The following is a 17,805-nucleotide window of genomic DNA, read 5'->3' as shown; positions in this document are numbered from 1 at the left end:
GAATAAATTTTAAGGACAGCTTCTTGGATGTCACTCCTTGTTTAATGGAAAATAAACTGAATGCAGAATGTAAATTTATAATGGATTCTGCATTGCTCATATTGAATACCATCAAATATTTCATTTTGTAGGTGCTGATATTTGAAAATGAGTGGTTGTGGATAGAGTGCTTTCAAAAGATGACATATCTTTTATGGCTGAAAATGTAAATATTAGTAATCCAATTGAATAATTATTTGTTTCTGCTTTCTAATTACTAACATTTGTGAATGTAGGCTGAACATATTTATCTGCTTTTGTAAACATTTTAAGTACTCAATAATGATAAGCAGGATAATCAGTGATTTATTTTTTTTAATTCTCAAATATTTAGTAAGATCAAACATTAAAGCTATTCAGCAAAAGCCATATATTGCACACAGCAGGTAACTGAGGACTGAAGTAGACTTTTGTGTCACAAGAGAGCCATCAATTTCTTTCCTATCTGTTGAAGGACTAATATTCAGGCTAGGGCTTTATTTGCAGGATTGGAATATTGACCACTATTGTCAACGTTGTTTGTCGTTCCAGCTGTTGCTTTTCATCTATTCCCATTGTTTACTTTTTTTATGCTATCTAGGAATCCTCTAACATGGCCTTCCATGTGGATTAGTCATTGTTGTATTTGTCTGCAAGTCATTTGGTTGACCTATTAGATGTCCAAATGAATGTCTTGCCTATTGCACAGTGTTCCCACAACTGAACTGATCCCACCTTCCTTCCTTCCTGGTGTCTTCATTACTAATTCTATTTCTGTTTCCATCTGCTTTAACCACAAATCTTTAATAATTAACAAATTTTCATATATATTTATTCAGAAAGTGTTCACTACGAAGCAATCTGTGATTCTGAATATTTCTGCACTCCAATAATACTTGGCATTAGATTTTCGTATTCCGTTTTTAATAAATGTCGTATCTGAATATATGAATGAATAGCCAGTACGCAAAGAGTTAAAATTACCATTAGTTGAGGATGTATTAGAAATTCAATGGAGACTAGTTGTAATCTACTCCATTATGATGTTATCAGGTTTTAAATCTGAGATAGATAGATTTTTGTTCAGCAAATATATGGGCCAAAGACAGGTACATGAAGCTAGGCCACAGATAATCCATGATCTTATTGAATAGCAGGAGTCTCCAGGGGTATGAATGGCCTACTCCTGTTCCTATCTTAAAATAAAACTATATAACTACAGTACTCCTAGTGGCTATAACAGAAAATTATTGCAGTCTCTATTCCAAGATATAGGTTGGAACTTTACACCCACCCCACCCTCAAAGATCCCCCTGTTCAGGAATCCTGAAATCCATGTAAAATTTCATTAATAAATTCTTGACTGGTAGTTATACTCGAGTTTTATAAGGATTGAAAGTTATGCACGGCGCCGAGGACCCAGGTTCGATCCCGGTTCTGGGTCACTGTCCGTGTGGGGTTTGCACATTCTCCCTGTGTTTGCGTAGGTTTCGCCCCCACAACCCAAAGATGTGCAGGGTAGGTGGATAGGCCATGCTAAATTGCCCCTTAATTGGAAAAATGAATTGGGTACTCTAAATTTATTTTTAAAAAGGATTGCAAGTTAACCAGTTTCAGCTGAGTCTGGGAAAATGGTAAAAACTTGCAGGAAAAGATTTATTTACATTTAGCATAAGTATCTGTTGCAATTGATATTAATGATATCTATCTGCTGGAATACTCTGTTCTTATGATCAAGAGGTTAATATGGATGGGTTGGTGAGAGTGGGAAAAAATTTCACAAAATTAATATAAATGTGTTCACTCTGATACTAGATAGTTGTGCATTCGTATAAAAAAGAGCATTTACAATCTTTATTTATTAGAGTTTTGTAAAATTTTACAGTCCAAGTCATGAAAAATAACAATAATAATAATAATAAAATATATTTTTTTAAATAACCTTTTATTATCACAAGTATGAAGCTACTGTGAAAAGCCTCTTGTCTTCCCATTCGGGCCTGTTCATAAGCAGGTAAGGGAATTGAACCCGGGTGCTGGCCTTGTTCTGCATCACAAATTAGCTGTCTATCCCACTGAGCTAAACCAGCCCTAATTCTATTGTCCTCACCTAAATACAGATATAAATATTTCACATTTAGTGAAATACATTTCGGCTGATTTTAAGTAATGAAAAGTATTATAATTTAATCACTACTGATGCTTCTCAGTTACTAAAGATGTATTGTTATAATCTTTCAATGCAGTTAAATATCCTGATTATAAGGTGACTACTGTGTAAAATATTAACTAGCAAGTATTTGACTATATGCTAAATAATATAATGGGCGCGATCTAATGGAAACGTTTCTAAGTGTCATCTGTAGCAGGGGTTGCTGGTAGCTTCCCCCGGCTCTGTCAGCGATTTCCCCACCGCTATCTAACCACACTTAGGGCGCGATCTACCCGAACGGGAACAGAGTCCCATAGCACGTGCGATTAGCCGGGTGTTTCCCGACGGTCGAAGTGCTGAGAAACCCCACGCTATCAAACGTGGGAAGCACGGTAGCATCGTGGTCAACACGACTGCTTCACAGCTCCAGGGTCTCAGGTTCGATTCCCGCCGTGGGTCACTGTCTATGCGGAGTCTGCACATTCTCCCCCGTGTGTGTGGGTTTCCTCCGGGTGCTACGGTTTCCTCCCACAGTCAAAAGATATGCAGGTTAGGTGGATGGGCCATGCTAAACTGCCCTTAGTGTCCAAATTTGCTCTTCGTGTTGGGTGGGGTTACTTGGTTATGGGGATCGGGTGGAGGTGTGGGCTTGGGTAGGGTGCTCTTTCCAAGAGCCGGTGCAAACTCGATGGGCCGAATGGCCTCCTTCTGCACTGTAACGTCTATGATAAAATCTATGATATGTCCATTTGGGTAGATCAGGGGCCTCAGCAGGGAACGCGCGGCCTCAGCAGGGAACGCGCGGCCAAAGCCACACTTAGTCCCATTTTCTGATGCCGTCCCGATCTCTCGACTTCCCAACGCTAGAGACTAAAGGTCCTTGGCTACTTCCTATACCCCCCTCCACACCGGACGCTCTTGGGCCCGCCCCCATTCTTCTTAAAATGTCAACTTGGCACCCTGGCAGTGCTCCTGCCAGCTGACAGTGCCATGTGGGCACCTTGGCATTGCCAAGCTGGCGCTCAGGCTGCCCAGAAAGCAAGCACCTGTAGGCCTTCGACCCCCTGGGAGACCCCCATGAGTGTCTTCCCATCTGGTTCCCATTTGTGGAGACCAGCACTGAACAACACTCGCCCGAGGTCTCCAAGGCGAGGGGTTAGATACCACACCTTGGTTAGATCTCGGGAATGCATATTAGAGTGAAGATAGCTGTCTCACACTCGGGTGCAGATTTGACAGAAAGTGATCCCGCTCACAATGGGTGGGATTCATATCACAATGTCACGCAAGGCATGGCGACCCAGGATCCCAGAAGGGAATTGCAGCTAGTCGATCTCACCCAGAGTCACCTTTTGGGCCCGTGGGAGTTCCTCATCACACTAGCCCACACCTAGAAATATTTTCATCACTGAGGAGCTGAATTCACTAGCCAGATCGGTTCCTCAGAGATTGGGCTGCCATTTTGAAAGGGTGCCCTGATCTCTAAGTGACCTTGTGGGTTCCCCACTCCGCCCACCCATGGGCAATGTCAACCCCAAACACATGGGCATTATCCTACAACTCCCCAATTGATGTCACCCTTCTACAGGCATTCCCACACTGCTTTCAGGCCACCCTTTCCAATACCAATACCCTTCATCCCCCCAATCTTTCAGAGGCCTCTCATACCTGCCCTGACCCCCGCCCCACCGCTTCGTAGCTGCTCTCTGTCCTTCTTTCATGGGCATGGCCCCCTCCCTCAGGTCCTGACCGTTGGCAGTGCCATCCTGGCACCTGGGTACCCTGGCAGTGCTTCTGCCAGCTTTGTAATGCCATCTGGGTATCTTGGCAATGCCACCTGAGGAAGGAGCAGTGCTCCGAAAGCTGGTGATTCGAAGCAAACCTGTTGGCCTTTAACCTGGTGTTGCAAGACTTCTTACCATGTTTGTGTGGACCAGTACTGAATGGCGACTGACTGGGATCTTCCTGGGGAGGCCGGTAGGTCCCGGGTAATCATGCTGAAGTTAGTTTAAAACCAATTTAGGCGGATGAGGCTGATCGACACCTAGCAGTATCTGGTTAGATTCCGCGAGGCGTGCTGTCTATCGGGAGACCTCACCCAGCATCCACCGGCCGCATCGTGCTCCCATTCAGGCACAACGTGGCCAGTATATTGCCGCCAAGATATAAATAGTTGATATATGCTTTTTATCAAATTTCCCAGCTATCGATCCATTTAAAATGAACAGGTTAAAAATTCCACTAAAATATCAGAGCGAGAAACTTGATATAAACATGTCCTGTATTCAAACATTCATACTGTTCATGATAATTTCTGGATTATATTCTATCAATTGCTGGGCAATCATAAATATTTGGGCATATTTTTAATGTATAATCAATAACATGTTGTTACATGCTTTATTTTCATTCTACCTGTTAATCAAGTCACTGTGTAAGTAAGATATTTGTGGCTTTAATGTTTCTAATTGAATAATCAATTTGCACTTCATTGACTATAAAGCGCTTTGGGAATCCTGAGTTTGAGAAAGACACAAATGAATGTAAGTCTTTCTTCCTAATTAGTTTGGATTAAGAAATCTAAAATATTGGCCTTAATCTTTGCATTATCAGAGATGCTTAGATGCAAAGCCCTAAATTCCAAAGGGCTTTTTATTTAACATTTCTACAATTTGGGATTTGAATTGTGCAGTTTCTGTGTAGCTCCTAAGACTATTTGCTTATGTATTGCATGATTTTTATTTCTAAAGGTTATGTATCAGTGCCTGGTCTAGGTGTATGGATTTCTTGGAAATCACTTCATTTGACAAAATTCATAGTCCCAGTTTGGCCCCTTGGCTGTATCCAGCTAGTGAATCTTAAACACGTCATCAGTAAGTATGATGCTGTTGGAATCTATGTTGCTTGAGAGGAGCGAATTGAATTTAAGAGGAGAAAATTCAGTCGTCTTCTTACCCAACAACAACTTGTGGTTAGATCGCACCTTTAACGTAATAAATGTTCCGAGATATTTTACAGGGGATTATCAAACAAAATTTGACACCAGACCACATAAGGAGGTAATAGGGTAAATGACCAAAAGCTTAGTTGAAGCAGCAGGTTGAAGGAAAAGTCTTAAAGGTGGAAAGATATGTAGTGAAACTGAGGGGTTTAGGGAGGGAATACCAGAGCACAGTGCTGTGGAAGCTAAAGGTACAGTCCCAATGGTGAGGCTAGAATAAAAAGAACGCAGGTAACTTGGCAGATTGAAGGGCTGGAAGGGATTGCAAAGCTGGGGGCAGGAAGGTTAAGGAGGAGTTTGAAAATGAGGATGAAAATCTTAAAATAAATACTTAGCTTAATAGGAAGCAAAAGTAGGTCAGCAAACAGGGAGGTGGGTGAATTGTGGCATTGTCACTGGACTAGTAATCCAGAGACCCAAGACAATGCTCTGGGGACACGGGATCAAATTCCACCATGGCAGATAGTGAAATTTGAATTCAATAAATATCTGGAAATAGAAGTCTGATGATGACAATGAAACCATTGTCGTAAAAACCCATTGTGCTCATGAATGTCTTTTAGGGAGGGAATCTGCCATCCTTACCTGGTCTGGCGTACGGGTGAATCCAGATCCACAGCGATGTACTTGATTCATAAAAGAAAAATGCCTTCCAAAATTAAGACTGATTTGCTTCTACAAGGCACAAAACAGGAGTGTGATGAAATACTCACCAGTGGCCAACAATACTTGAGAAGCTAACAGCATTGTGGGTGTACCTACACCACATGGACTGCAGTGATTCAAGAGGCAGCTCACCACCAATTTCTCACAGGTTGGGAAGAGTTGGGAAGAGCTGTTCCCAGCCTGCTTCCTCTTTTCCATGGGGCCCCCAAAATGTTATAGCTTGTTTCCAGGACCTGCTGAACATCCACTGGGACTCCGAGGGCAAGTGGAAGAGTTAAGATTTGCACTACTGAAAAAATGTTCTCCTCCCCCCCCCCCCCCCCCCCACCCCCCCCCCCCCCCAACCCCCCCTGCCCACCCCTTGTAAAATGTAGCCATACCAAAGTGTATGGCTATGCCAGAATTGTGCTGGTCCTGGGTAGTTTCAAAAGCGTTTTTTTAAAATAGAATTTACAGTGCAGAAGGAGGCCATTCGGCCCATCGAGTCTGCACCGGCTCTTGGAAAGAGCACCCTACCCAAGCCCACACCTCCACCCTATCCCCATAACCCAGTAACCCTACCCAACACTAAGGCCAAATTAGCATGGCTAATTGACCTAACCTGCACATCTTTGGACTGTGGGAGGAAACCGTAGCACCCGGAGGAAACTCACGCAGACACTGGGTGAAGGTGCAGACTTTGCACAGACAGTGACACAGGCCGGGAATCGAACCTGGGACCCTGGAGCTGTGAAGCAATTGTGCTAACCACTATGCCAACATGCTGCCCTTAAATGACCCAGAGGTGGAAGTCTGGATGATCCAGCAGCAGGACAGGAATAGCACACTAAAATCCCTGGTATTTCTCTGAACCATTCCATCCTCGAATATATCACTTAATTGTGTCTAAGATGAGGTTTGTTGAAGAGAATTTTTATTTTTCATTGAAAACAACACCATTCTCCCGTATTGGCAGCATGGAGTATTGCAAAGGTATTGTTTTAGCTCGTATGAGCAGGATTGTCTGTCCATTCACGGCAGTGGGATTCTCTAGCCCCTCTGCAGTGAATGAGAGATTTGGCTCAGCGCCATATCCACTAGCAGTGGTAGCGGGGTAGATTCACAATGGAGAATCAAGGTTACCTTCTAGGTCACATAATTGCAATTAGAAAAATGTTTGGAATTTACAGCCAATAAATTCTATCTGCACTCAAATCTGTTTTAAATTTACAAGATGTTTTAAAATGTTTAGAAATTAGAAGCTGGGGTAATTTCCACATTTATTTTGTGCAGACTCGATGGGCCAAATGGCCTCCTTCTGCACTGTAAATTCTATGATAATTAAAATACAGATATAGTACGAAAATGGTAATTACGCATATTGGAGATGGTGTCCCAAATATTTGTCATTCATATACATGGAGCCATTGCCTGCTTCATCTAGGCATTGCTACGTATACCTCAATATAATACCAAAATCAGCTAACACTCTTCAGTAGTTCGGTGTACACAAAAATATTGTTGAGGAAGTGAAAGTTGGGAGACCATTTCCATTAGAATTGAAAACAAAACATTATTGAATAGTTGTAGTTTGAAAATGTAGAAATAGTTTTTCAAATTAAATAATGATGGATTATTGAAAGCTGTTCATGTGTTGCACATTGACACTTAACACCACATTTTTCTTCAAGTAAACCTATTCTACTTTTCATTATTTTAACAGGGTTAATCATTTTATCTACAGATCCTTTTGAACTATGTATGGTGTCAAAGTTTGTCTTCCTAAATTAACATGACAAGATATATATTTAAGATACAGGACTATTTGAAACCTCAAGTGTTCTACTTTATACAGGGGAACACCTGTTTAACAGACAGCCTAGGCCACAGTCATGGAACTCCTAAAGGATGGCTGCTGGCTTCCTGTGGCAGAATTAGACCTTTTCCCCACCTTTCTGCTTTAACCATTTTGTCTATTCAAATTCCCCAGTTTACAAGTCTGTGTCATTAGGGCTGTGCTTTTTGTTTATGAGCAATTATTGCATCTTTCATCCTTAAGTTGGCTCATTTTGTTTTTAATAACTCTTTTGCACGATGTTTTTTTTTGCACTGGGCATTGCTTACTCTTTCTCTTTCAGCTCATAGTAGAACATTTTTAGTGCAAAGTATGTGGAGTGATAAATGGATCCACCTTGTCGTTGAAGTTTGAAAATAATAAGATTTGGATCTAACTTTTAATTTATTGCCTGCTGTTGTTAGGGCTTCAAAGGACAACAAGAATGGAGAGAAGCTGGAGCTGACGATTTCAAACATAAATGCAGATGTACTGGAAATGCTTCTGGAGTTTGTTTATACTGGTTCACTCATCATCAATTCTGGAAATGCAAAAACACTACTGGAAGCTGCCAGTAAATTCCAGTTCCGAACTTTCTGCAAAGTTTGTGTTTCATTTCTAGGTAAGTAAATGAACCATACACATATCAATAAATGTGTGCGGCAATAATTTATTTTTCTGCAATATGCAAAAATTCAATGTGATCGCTGTAATAAGTTTGAGCAATAACTGAACCACACTAATGAAGACATTTGCAGGTTCACATCAGATGTTCAAGTTGAATAATGTTTACCCCCACCTTTGATAGGGATACTACGTTGGTTCACCAGATTGATTCTGGAGGTGAAAGGGTTGCCGTATGAGGAGAGATTGAACAGTTTGGGCTTATACTCACTGGAGTTTAGAAGAATGAGAGGGGATCTAATCAAGGTGTATAAAATACTAAGAGGGATTGATAAAGTAAACGTAGACCAAATGTTCCCCTCATGGGGCATCTAGAACGAGGGGGTCACAGATATAAGTTGAGAGCTGGTAGATTTAAAACTGAGATGAGGAGGAACTACTTCTCGCAGAGGGTGGTGAATTTGTGGAACTCGCTGCCCCATAGTGCGGTGGAATCTGAGTCATTAAATAGTTTCAAGAAGGAGATCGAAATATTTCTGATTTTAAAAATGAGTTAAAGGGATATGGGGAACAGGCAGGGAGGTGGATTTGAGACCAGGCAGAGGTCAGCCATGATCTATTGAATGGCGAAGCAGGCTCGAAGGACTGAATTCACTACTTCTGCTCCGAATTGCTGTGTTCCAATGTTTCTATAATGAAGCATTAGGCTATCAATTCCTGCCATTCATTCAGTTAGATCATGGCTGATCTGTATCGGAATTCCATCTACTCACCATTTTTCCGTAACCCTTGATGCCCTTAATCTAGTAATGGTAGTTTTGAAACTTAGTCGCAACCATTTCTTGTTGGTGGCGAGAGATTTCTAGATTTCAATTACTATAATTAGCCTCTGCACGCTTGATTTAGAGAGAAGAATCTGGGCCCAAGTTCCTGATTTAGAGATCTCACCAGTGAGAGCTGCTGGAAGTGTATGTATATCGAGCAAGTAGAAACTCCCACTTCTCCGTATCATCTCCGACAAGCACTATAGTCTGCTGAAGATACCAAAGTGCGCACATGTGCAGTTGGACGGAAGTACTGCAGTTTCCCTAAAGTAAGGCTGCAAAATCCTCAAGAGGAGTTATAGACTAGGATAAAGGTAGACCGAGAAGGATGTTTTAAACTGGGGAAAGACCAATTTTACTAAGCTGAGGAGTGATTTAGGAAAAATGGACTGGAAGCAGCTACATGAAGTTAAATCAATGTCAGAAAAGTGGGTAGCATTCAAGGATGAGCTAATAAGCATTCAGAACAAATATGTTCCCACAAAGAAAAAGTTGCCCTTGGATGTCAAAGAGCATACAGAATTGGAAAAGGGACTTTATGTTGAATGCCAAAAACTAAATACTGATAAAAAGGTAGATGAGTATAGAATGTGTAGAGGTGAAATTAAAAAGGCGAATTGGGGAAGATTAGAGAGGCATGAGAAAATATTGGCAAGTAAAATCAAGTAAAACCCAAAGATTTTTTATAAATACCTGAAAAGCAAGGGGCTAACTATGGAAAGAGTAGGACCAATCAAAGAAGAAAGACAACTTGTGCAAGGTGAGGACCTTGGCCAGGTTCTTAATGAATACTTTACACCTGTTTTTACAAAAGAGAGGGACAAAGAGAATATTATAGCTCAAGAGGAGGTGTGTGAAATATTGGATGGTATGAAAATGGCGAGGGACAAATTGTTTGGGTGTTAGGCACCTTTAAAATCATTTGAAATCATTAGGCCTGGACGAAATGTATCCCAGGATGGTAATCCAGCTGGAAAAGAATTAGCAGAAGTTCTGACCATCATTTTCTATTGGTTTCTGATGGAGGGGCTGGTTTAGCACAGTGGGCTAAACAGCTGGCTTGTAATGCAGAACAAGGCCAGCGGCGCGGGTTCAATTCCCGTATCGGCCTCCCTGAACAGGCGCCGGAATGTGGCAACGAGAGGCTTTTCACAGTAACTTAATTGAAGCCTACTTGTGACAATAAGTGATTATTATTATTTCTGATTCTTTTTGGCTACAAGAATGGTGCCGGGGAACTGCTAATATTGTTGCAGGTGCAGAAGATTGTGGGAGAGGTTAGAGCTAGGGGACCCAGTTTAGATAATTCATTTAAAATAGTATAAAAATAAGTGGGGCCTCCCATTTAAGCTAGAGATGAGGAGAAATGTTTTAGTCTCAGAAATGTTTTTCTCTCAGGTCAAGTGTTTGTGGAACTCTCTTCCCCAGAGAGTGGTGCGGTTGGGCCATCGGATAATTTTAAGACTGAAGTAGATAGATTCTTGACTGACAAGGGAGTCAAAGGGTATGGTGGGTAGGCAGGAAAATGGAGTTGAGACCACAATCAGCCATGATTTTGTGGAGCAGGCTCAAGAGGCTGTTCCTGATATTTATGTTTGTATGTTACCTGTCTTTAACGAGGGACGAAGGCATAGCCTGAGCACATTTCAGTCTGCCTAATCTTGGTGGGGGTCGAATTACTGGAACAATTTCTGAGAAATAGTGGCCATAATTCTCCTGCTGTTCCGAGTCACTTTCCCGCTGGCAGCGTACCCCCGCCCGCGGGTTTTCCCGGCTGCATGGGGTGGATTAAATGGGAAATCCCATTGATAATCGCCGCCAGCAAATGGTAGGGGAACCACAGAATCCCACCCAGTATGAATTGTCAAATACAAGGACACCACTTAATCACTAAGTGTTGGCATGGATTTGTCACGGGATGTTCCCATCTGACTAGTTTGATTGGATTATTCGTGGCGGGCTGGTGAGGGCAACGTGTTTAACGTAATCAACATGGATTTTAGCATTGCTTTTGCCATGGTCCAGCACAGAAAACAGGTTTGAAAATTAAAGTCATCCAAGGGAAAGTGGCACAGTGCATCTAAAATTGGCTCAATGGCAGGAAGCAAAGATTTTTAGTCAACAAGAATTTTGTGACTGGAAGGCTGTTCCCAGTAGGATTCCACAGGATTCAAATTCCTGCTGTTTGTTTATCAACAATTTAAACTTAAATGTAAACAGCATGACTAAGGAGTTTGCAGATTAACTAAAAATCACCCATAAGGCTGATAGGGAAGAAGAAAGCTGTAGACTGCGGAAAGATATCAATGGACTGGTCAGGTGGGCGGAAATACTGTCAATCTGGAGAAGTGCAAGGTAATACATTTGGGGAAGACAAACAAAGCAAGAGAATGCAGACTGCATTGATTCGAAGAAATGTAAAAGAACAAAGTGAGATTGGAATGCATATCCACAGATCTCTGAAGGTGGCTGTACAGGTAGATAAGGTGGTCAAAAAAGGCAGACAGGATATTTCCTGTGGAGAGATTGGATAGGCTGGAGTGGTTTTCTTTGGAGCAGGGGAAGCTGAGGGGAGATTTATTGACATGTATAAAATTATAAGGGGCCAAGATAGTGTAGTTAAGAACTTATTTCCGTTAGCAGACAGGTTAATAACCGGGGGCATAGATTTAAAATTATTAGTAGACAGGTTAAGGCCAAGTTGAGGCACAATCCTTTTCACTCAAAGGGTGGTTGGGGTCTGGAACTCACTTCAGGAAAAGAATGGTAAAAGTAGAAACCTCACTGCATATAAAAGCATTTGAATGAGCATTTGAGGTGCTAAAACCACTAAGGCTACAAGCCAAGATCTGAAGGTGGGAGTAGGCTCAATAATTCTTTTTCAGCCAGTGTGGCATAATGTACTAAATGGTCTTGCTCTTTCTGTGTTTTTTCCCCCCAAGAGAGGGGTGGGGCGGTGGGCAAACTGGCAAAAAATAACAAAGATAAGGTAGCCATTTAACAGAGCGACAGTGAAAAGTTGTAATGAGTTGGATCAAATTTCTGGACTGTCAGCTACCACTGTGGTAAGTAACAACAGTAAGAAGTCTTACAACACCAGGTTAAAGTCCAACAGATTTGTTTCAAATCACTAGCTTTCGGAGCACTGCTCCTTCCTCAGGTGAATGGCTAATAATTTCACTCCAATCTCACTTTGCTCTTTTACACTTCTTCGAATCCAAGAATTTGGGGCCGCACGGTAGCATTGTGGATAGCACAATTGCTTCACAGCTCCAGGGTCCCAGGTTCGATTCCGGTTTGGATCACTGTCTGTGCGGAGTCTGCACATCCTCCCCGTGTCTGCGTGGGGTTCCTCCGGGTGCTCCGGTTTCCTCCCACAGTCCAAAGATGTGCAGGTTAGGTGGATTGGCCATGATAAATTGCCCTTAGTGTCCAAAATTGCCCTTAGTGTTGGGTGGGGTTACTGGGTTATGGGGATAGGGTGGAGGTGTTGACCTTGGGTAGGGTGCACTTTCCAAGAGCCGGTGCAGACTCGATGGGCCGAATGGCCTCCTGTACTGTAAATTCTATGATTCTGCATTCTCTTGCTTTGTTTGTCTTCCCCAAATGTATTACCTTGCACTTATCCAGATTGACAGTGCTCCGAACACTAGTGATTTGAAACAAACCTGTTGGACTTTAACCTGGTGCTGTAAGACTTCTTACTGTGCTCACCCCAGTCCAAAGCCGGCATCGCCACATCGTAAGTAACAACAGTGGACAACAAAATATCAAAATCCTTGCAACCTTAGTGTCATATTTGATCCCAAGATGAGCTTCTTGTCACCTAATCGCATGATCAGCAAGACAATCTGCCCCCACCTCAGTAATATTGCCAAATGTTGTCCTTGCCTCAGCTCACTTGCTCCTGAAAATCAAATTCAATGACTACAACTCACTCTTTTTAGAAAATGTCAAAGAACAGAGCCATAGGACCACTCATTAGTTTTAACAACAAAATAAAAACATATATTAAACATGAAAAGTTTGACTCTGACAAAACACTCTTTTACTTCTCTTTACTTTTGTCTTAAAGCCTGTTACACAACTCAGAGATCCAGCCACCAATTTTCATGATTATTTCAAATAATCGTGATTTTGGGCAGCACTGTAGGATATGTTAGACATTTTAGTTGCTGTGATATGAAGAGTCTAAAGTTCTGTTCCTTTTTCACCAACACACATTTATTTCATTCCAACAGACTTTACGCAAAACTCTAACTACACATCACCTGACAGAGGCCACCTGAAGCCCCTTTACATATCAGTGTCAATTACTGGATACTTAACATAAATGAGACAACTAATTGCAATGTCTCTTAACCCATTACTTAACAGTCTCCCCTTGTAGAAAAAAAAATAATTAGGTGAGAACAAAATTTCAAGAAACTCGAACACACACACAAGATTTCCCCCCCCCCTTTTTTTCAGTTTATTTTTGCTTGGACGAGAAAAAAAACAGTCACAGAAACAAGCGCCCTTCATTAACAATATCCAAAGGTTTCTGTGAACTTGCCCCCTCTTTTCGTAAAACAGTCTGACAGTTGATAGCTACTGTCGACCCATTTAATTTTTGTTATTTCCCCTCTGTCCAACATCTGCTTCAAACTTGCGATGTCTATCCGTAACGTCTTTTCATTGACACTTTTTGTAGAGTGCACATTTTACCATAGGGATTTATTGTCAATGCGACAGTCAATAGGTATATTACCCAAATCCCCTAATCCCAACATTTCTGTCAATATCTGACTTATATAAAAGGCCATATCCACCACCTCTACAAGGCTTAACGTCTCAGCAGCCAAAGTGCTTTTTACCACTCTCCTTATTTTCTTTGTTTCCCACAAAAGCGGGCAACATTTACCATTGTTCCCCAAAAGGAAAATTATAAAACCTCCTGCGCTTGAAACCCCATCACATAAATTTGCGTAGGATGCATCACTATAAACTGAGTTTCAAGTGCCTAAGGTGACCTAAAACCGGGAACTTCAAAACACACGCCTGCATTTTTAGTTTGGCCAACGCTTTATTTGCTCTTATTATGTCTTCCACATTGGGATCATTCATTTGTGTACTCAACTCTAAGACATCAAAACTCATATCCGCTCTAGTCTGTCACCTAACCATTTCAGTTGCCCAATTAAACTTCGCAGTTGCTCTTTTTTTATCTTTGAAACCATTCCGTCTTTTTGTGAAACACGGCCACGACTAATTGCTATTTGGCTGATGCTTTCCAAATAAGATTGCTGACGTAAAGTTGCCCCTAACTTAGTCTGTCCAATATCCAGTCCAATATATTTAAATGCACCGGAAGCCTGAGTTCCAACCCTGAATTCTTTCCTCAAACCAGAGATTACAATAGCTTCAAAATCACGAGTCCCACCCCACAGAAAATCATCAACATGCATCATAAAGATGCCAGAAAGATTTCCTTTATTGTGCCAGTAAAACATTGCAGGATCTGCTTTCAACTGACAACAGCCTAACTTTAACAAAACTGACCTTACCAAAAAATACCAGACTCTAGATGCATCATTTAATCCATATACACATTTGTTCAACTTCCAGAGTACCCCTTCTGTGTTAGCTGCTTCTTTAGGAGGACGGAAAAAAATGTCTCTCTGGAGCTGATGATCCTGCAAAAAGGCAGCTTTTATATCTATAGATTTGCATTCCCATGCCTTTTGTGGCTAATAGAGCCAAGAAGATCTTTAAAATAATCTTTCCTGCTGTAGGTGAATCTACCCTTAAATCTTGATCTAAGTTTTCTTCAAATCCCCTTGCCACAAGCCTGACCTTTGCCTTATAATTTCCATCCGGAAGAACCTTTTCCGTGCAAATCCATCTGTGGGATAGAGCGCTTTGTCCCCCATACGGTACTTCCGTGTATACCCCAAATTCACTCCAACTATGCAATTCGTGCAGTTTAGCATCTTTGATAACTTTTTCATCTAATTTATTTGAAGCCATCAAAATCTCACTTGCATGTGGGCTTCTACTCCTATTAGTATTCGTAGTCTTACTCATGTTCCGAGATCTTGATAAACTATGTCCCCTCTCCCGCCTGGTGTCTCGTTCTGTACTGCTATTGCTTGATCTTTCCCTTCTGCTGTGGGATGTCCTTTCAATAGTTCTCGACCTTTTCCTGCAGACCTGTTCACTATCCGATGTACTATCTGAACTGGCACTGCGTTTCTGTTCCCTCCATTTTTGAACTTCATTTTCCCAAGCCATTGTCTTGACTCCTTCCCCTGAATGCTGTACATTCAACCAATGTTTATACTTTCCAGTGGCCTTCCCTGCTCTACTAATAACAGTTGCATCCTTCCATTGACTAGACCCTTCAGGCAAGTATGTCACTTTTGTACCAACTTTTGGCAGTTGCCCTTTCGGAAAAATGGCCTGTTCTAATTCATCAGAAGTGTTGTGTTCCTCTACAGAAACCCTGTCTATATCAGTTAACTGGTCCTCGTAGTTCTGTAACACATGCATACCAGATGACTCTGGTTCCTCGTCATGTCTGTCTGCTCTGTCTAAATTTGAAAATTTGTAATCTGTACCCATTGTCCTTGATGAATGTACCCTAACAGTTTGATTACCATGTTGCAAAATAATTTTTTTGCCATCTACGCCTATGATCTTCCCTGGGCCTTTCCATTCATTAGAATTGTCTCTCTTATAGTATACCATGCCTCCTTGCTGAAAATCGGCATCTGATGACCGTACGTTATGTCTTAAAGCTCTGCGAATTGTTTCAGTGACTTCTGCTTCCAAAAAAGCTTTTCTACTGCTATGTAATGCATTTAAATGTTCAGCAAAACCAGAGCTGATTGTAGTCCCCTCCCAAGCTGGAGGTTGGTCATCCAAAATGGATGGAATTTTAGGATTTCTACCAAACACTAATTGATAAGGACTATAGCCCCCAACCATCTGCAATGAATTCTTTGCATGCACCGCCCATGCTAAAGCTGAATTTTGCCTACAATTTGGTCGATCTGCCAAAATTTTCCGAAGCATGTCATCGATGACAGCATGATTTCTTTCACAGACACCATTACTAAATGGGCTTTCTGCAGCCGTATTCACAACTCTGATATTCACGTTTTCACAGATATCCCTAAACTCATCATTCGCAAATTCTCCCCCATTGTCCGTAAGGAATTTTGCCGGTTGACCCATTCCTGTCCCTATCCATTTTTCCACGATTTGATCCAGAATTACTCTCTTTTCTTTACTTAGTACAATTGTTGATTGACTAAATCTGGTTGCTAAATCTACAAAATGCAAAATAAATATATTATTTGCTTTATCCCAGATCTTAAGGTCCATGGCCACAATGTCGTTAAAATCCCTGGCCAAAGGTGGGGTTACTATCGGTCGTGCTGGTGTCCTTCTGTACTTCCTACAAACTTCACAGCGATCACTAACCTGTTCTATCAGTTTAGTATAGTCGTCATCCCTTACCCCTACATCCTTTAATAAATTTTTCAGCCTCCGAGGAGACGGATGTGCAAATTGCCTATGCAGTTTTAATACCGCAAGCTTTTTGTCAGCTAAAGTCCCATTTTCAACTGCCATTAACACATCCTTAACCACTCTATTTGAAATATTATTTGTCAGTAATGGAAGACAATAGTGTCCCGACTTAAATTGTAAGTCCACCATCTTTCCAAAAACTGTTGCCTTATCCTGTTCCATATCCAGTTTCATGTGTGCTTTCTTCATTGACGGTCTGCTCAGAAGCAAAGGTATCTCACTTGATACAACATTCGTGCTAATGAAATGATTCACTCCGGCAATATTGCAAGGGATCACCACTCTTTTCAGTGACTTCAGAGCATTATCATCCCCAAACCTGAAACTTGTGGAACTTCCAAATTCCTTAACCTTGTTACGATTTTCAGCATTCAAGGAATCCAGATAACATTTTAACCAGGCAATTCCACACACAGTAGATGTGCAGCCACTGTCCAATACAGCACAGTTGAAGGATTCTGCAACCAACACCCTCATTACCGGTGTAAAACTGCTTGTCAATAGGACAATGCCTTCTTTCTGGTCACTATCTTTTTCCTCTTCTGACTCTTCCGTGTCATGTGTCGCTTCAGATACTCTATCAGAACAAGTTGGACAGTTGAAAGCATAATGGTAATGAGAGTCACATCGAAAACATCGATTTATCGTGCCCCGTGCATTTCTGGGGTTCATCTTCCTATTGTAGGTTCTAACTGGGTGTCTGTCTTCATAATTTCCTTGTCTCGGTCTCCTTCTATAGCCTTGAGCCCTGTTCGCAGCCATACGATTTCGCCATCCTGTTAGTAGTGTATCTTCCATATTCTGCCTTATTGCAGGCTGATCTATTTGGGTCATCAGAGCCATCGGAATTGAATGTTTCCCCAGAAACTTTTGTAAAGCTTTTGTCATCTGTTCGAATAAGGTATCCTTAGCAGTAAACTGAACTCCTGGCAAAACCAGGAGCCTATCCATGTTGCTCACTCTAGCACAGTCAAGTAATTTAAAGGCCAACACAGACTGTGGAAATTCCAGGTTGTGTTTCTGCAGCCTTTTATATAGTCTGCCAAATTCCATTATATAGTCCTCCATGGAGATATCCTCCATTTTCTGGAACTTATCAAAATCCGACCATGCTTCATATGCACTTAACAAG

At 41.5% G+C, this 17,805-nt stretch overlaps 1 protein-coding gene across 5 annotated transcripts in view; it reads left to right on the top strand.

Annotated features, from left to right (window-relative positions):
- LOC140410584 (kelch-like protein 29) overlaps nt 1-17,805 on the top strand; it is a 598,914-nt gene that overhangs the window by 451,260 nt on the left and 129,849 nt on the right. For all 5 annotated transcript variants that reach the window (XM_072498865.1, XM_072498864.1, XM_072498863.1 and 2 more), the window contains one exon: nt 8,076-8,272. In XM_072498865.1, coding sequence (XP_072354966.1) covers nt 8,076-8,272 — 197 coding nt within the window. The remainder of the gene's footprint in view (nt 1-8,075; nt 8,273-17,805) is intronic.

The sequence above is a fragment of the Scyliorhinus torazame genome, chromosome 4 (assembly GCF_047496885.1).
Source record: "Scyliorhinus torazame isolate Kashiwa2021f chromosome 4, sScyTor2.1, whole genome shotgun sequence".
NCBI lineage: Eukaryota > Metazoa > Chordata > Chondrichthyes > Carcharhiniformes > Scyliorhinidae > Scyliorhinus > Scyliorhinus torazame.
Note: the sequence above shows the minus strand (reverse complement) of the source record. Positions and strands in the feature narration are given on the sequence as shown.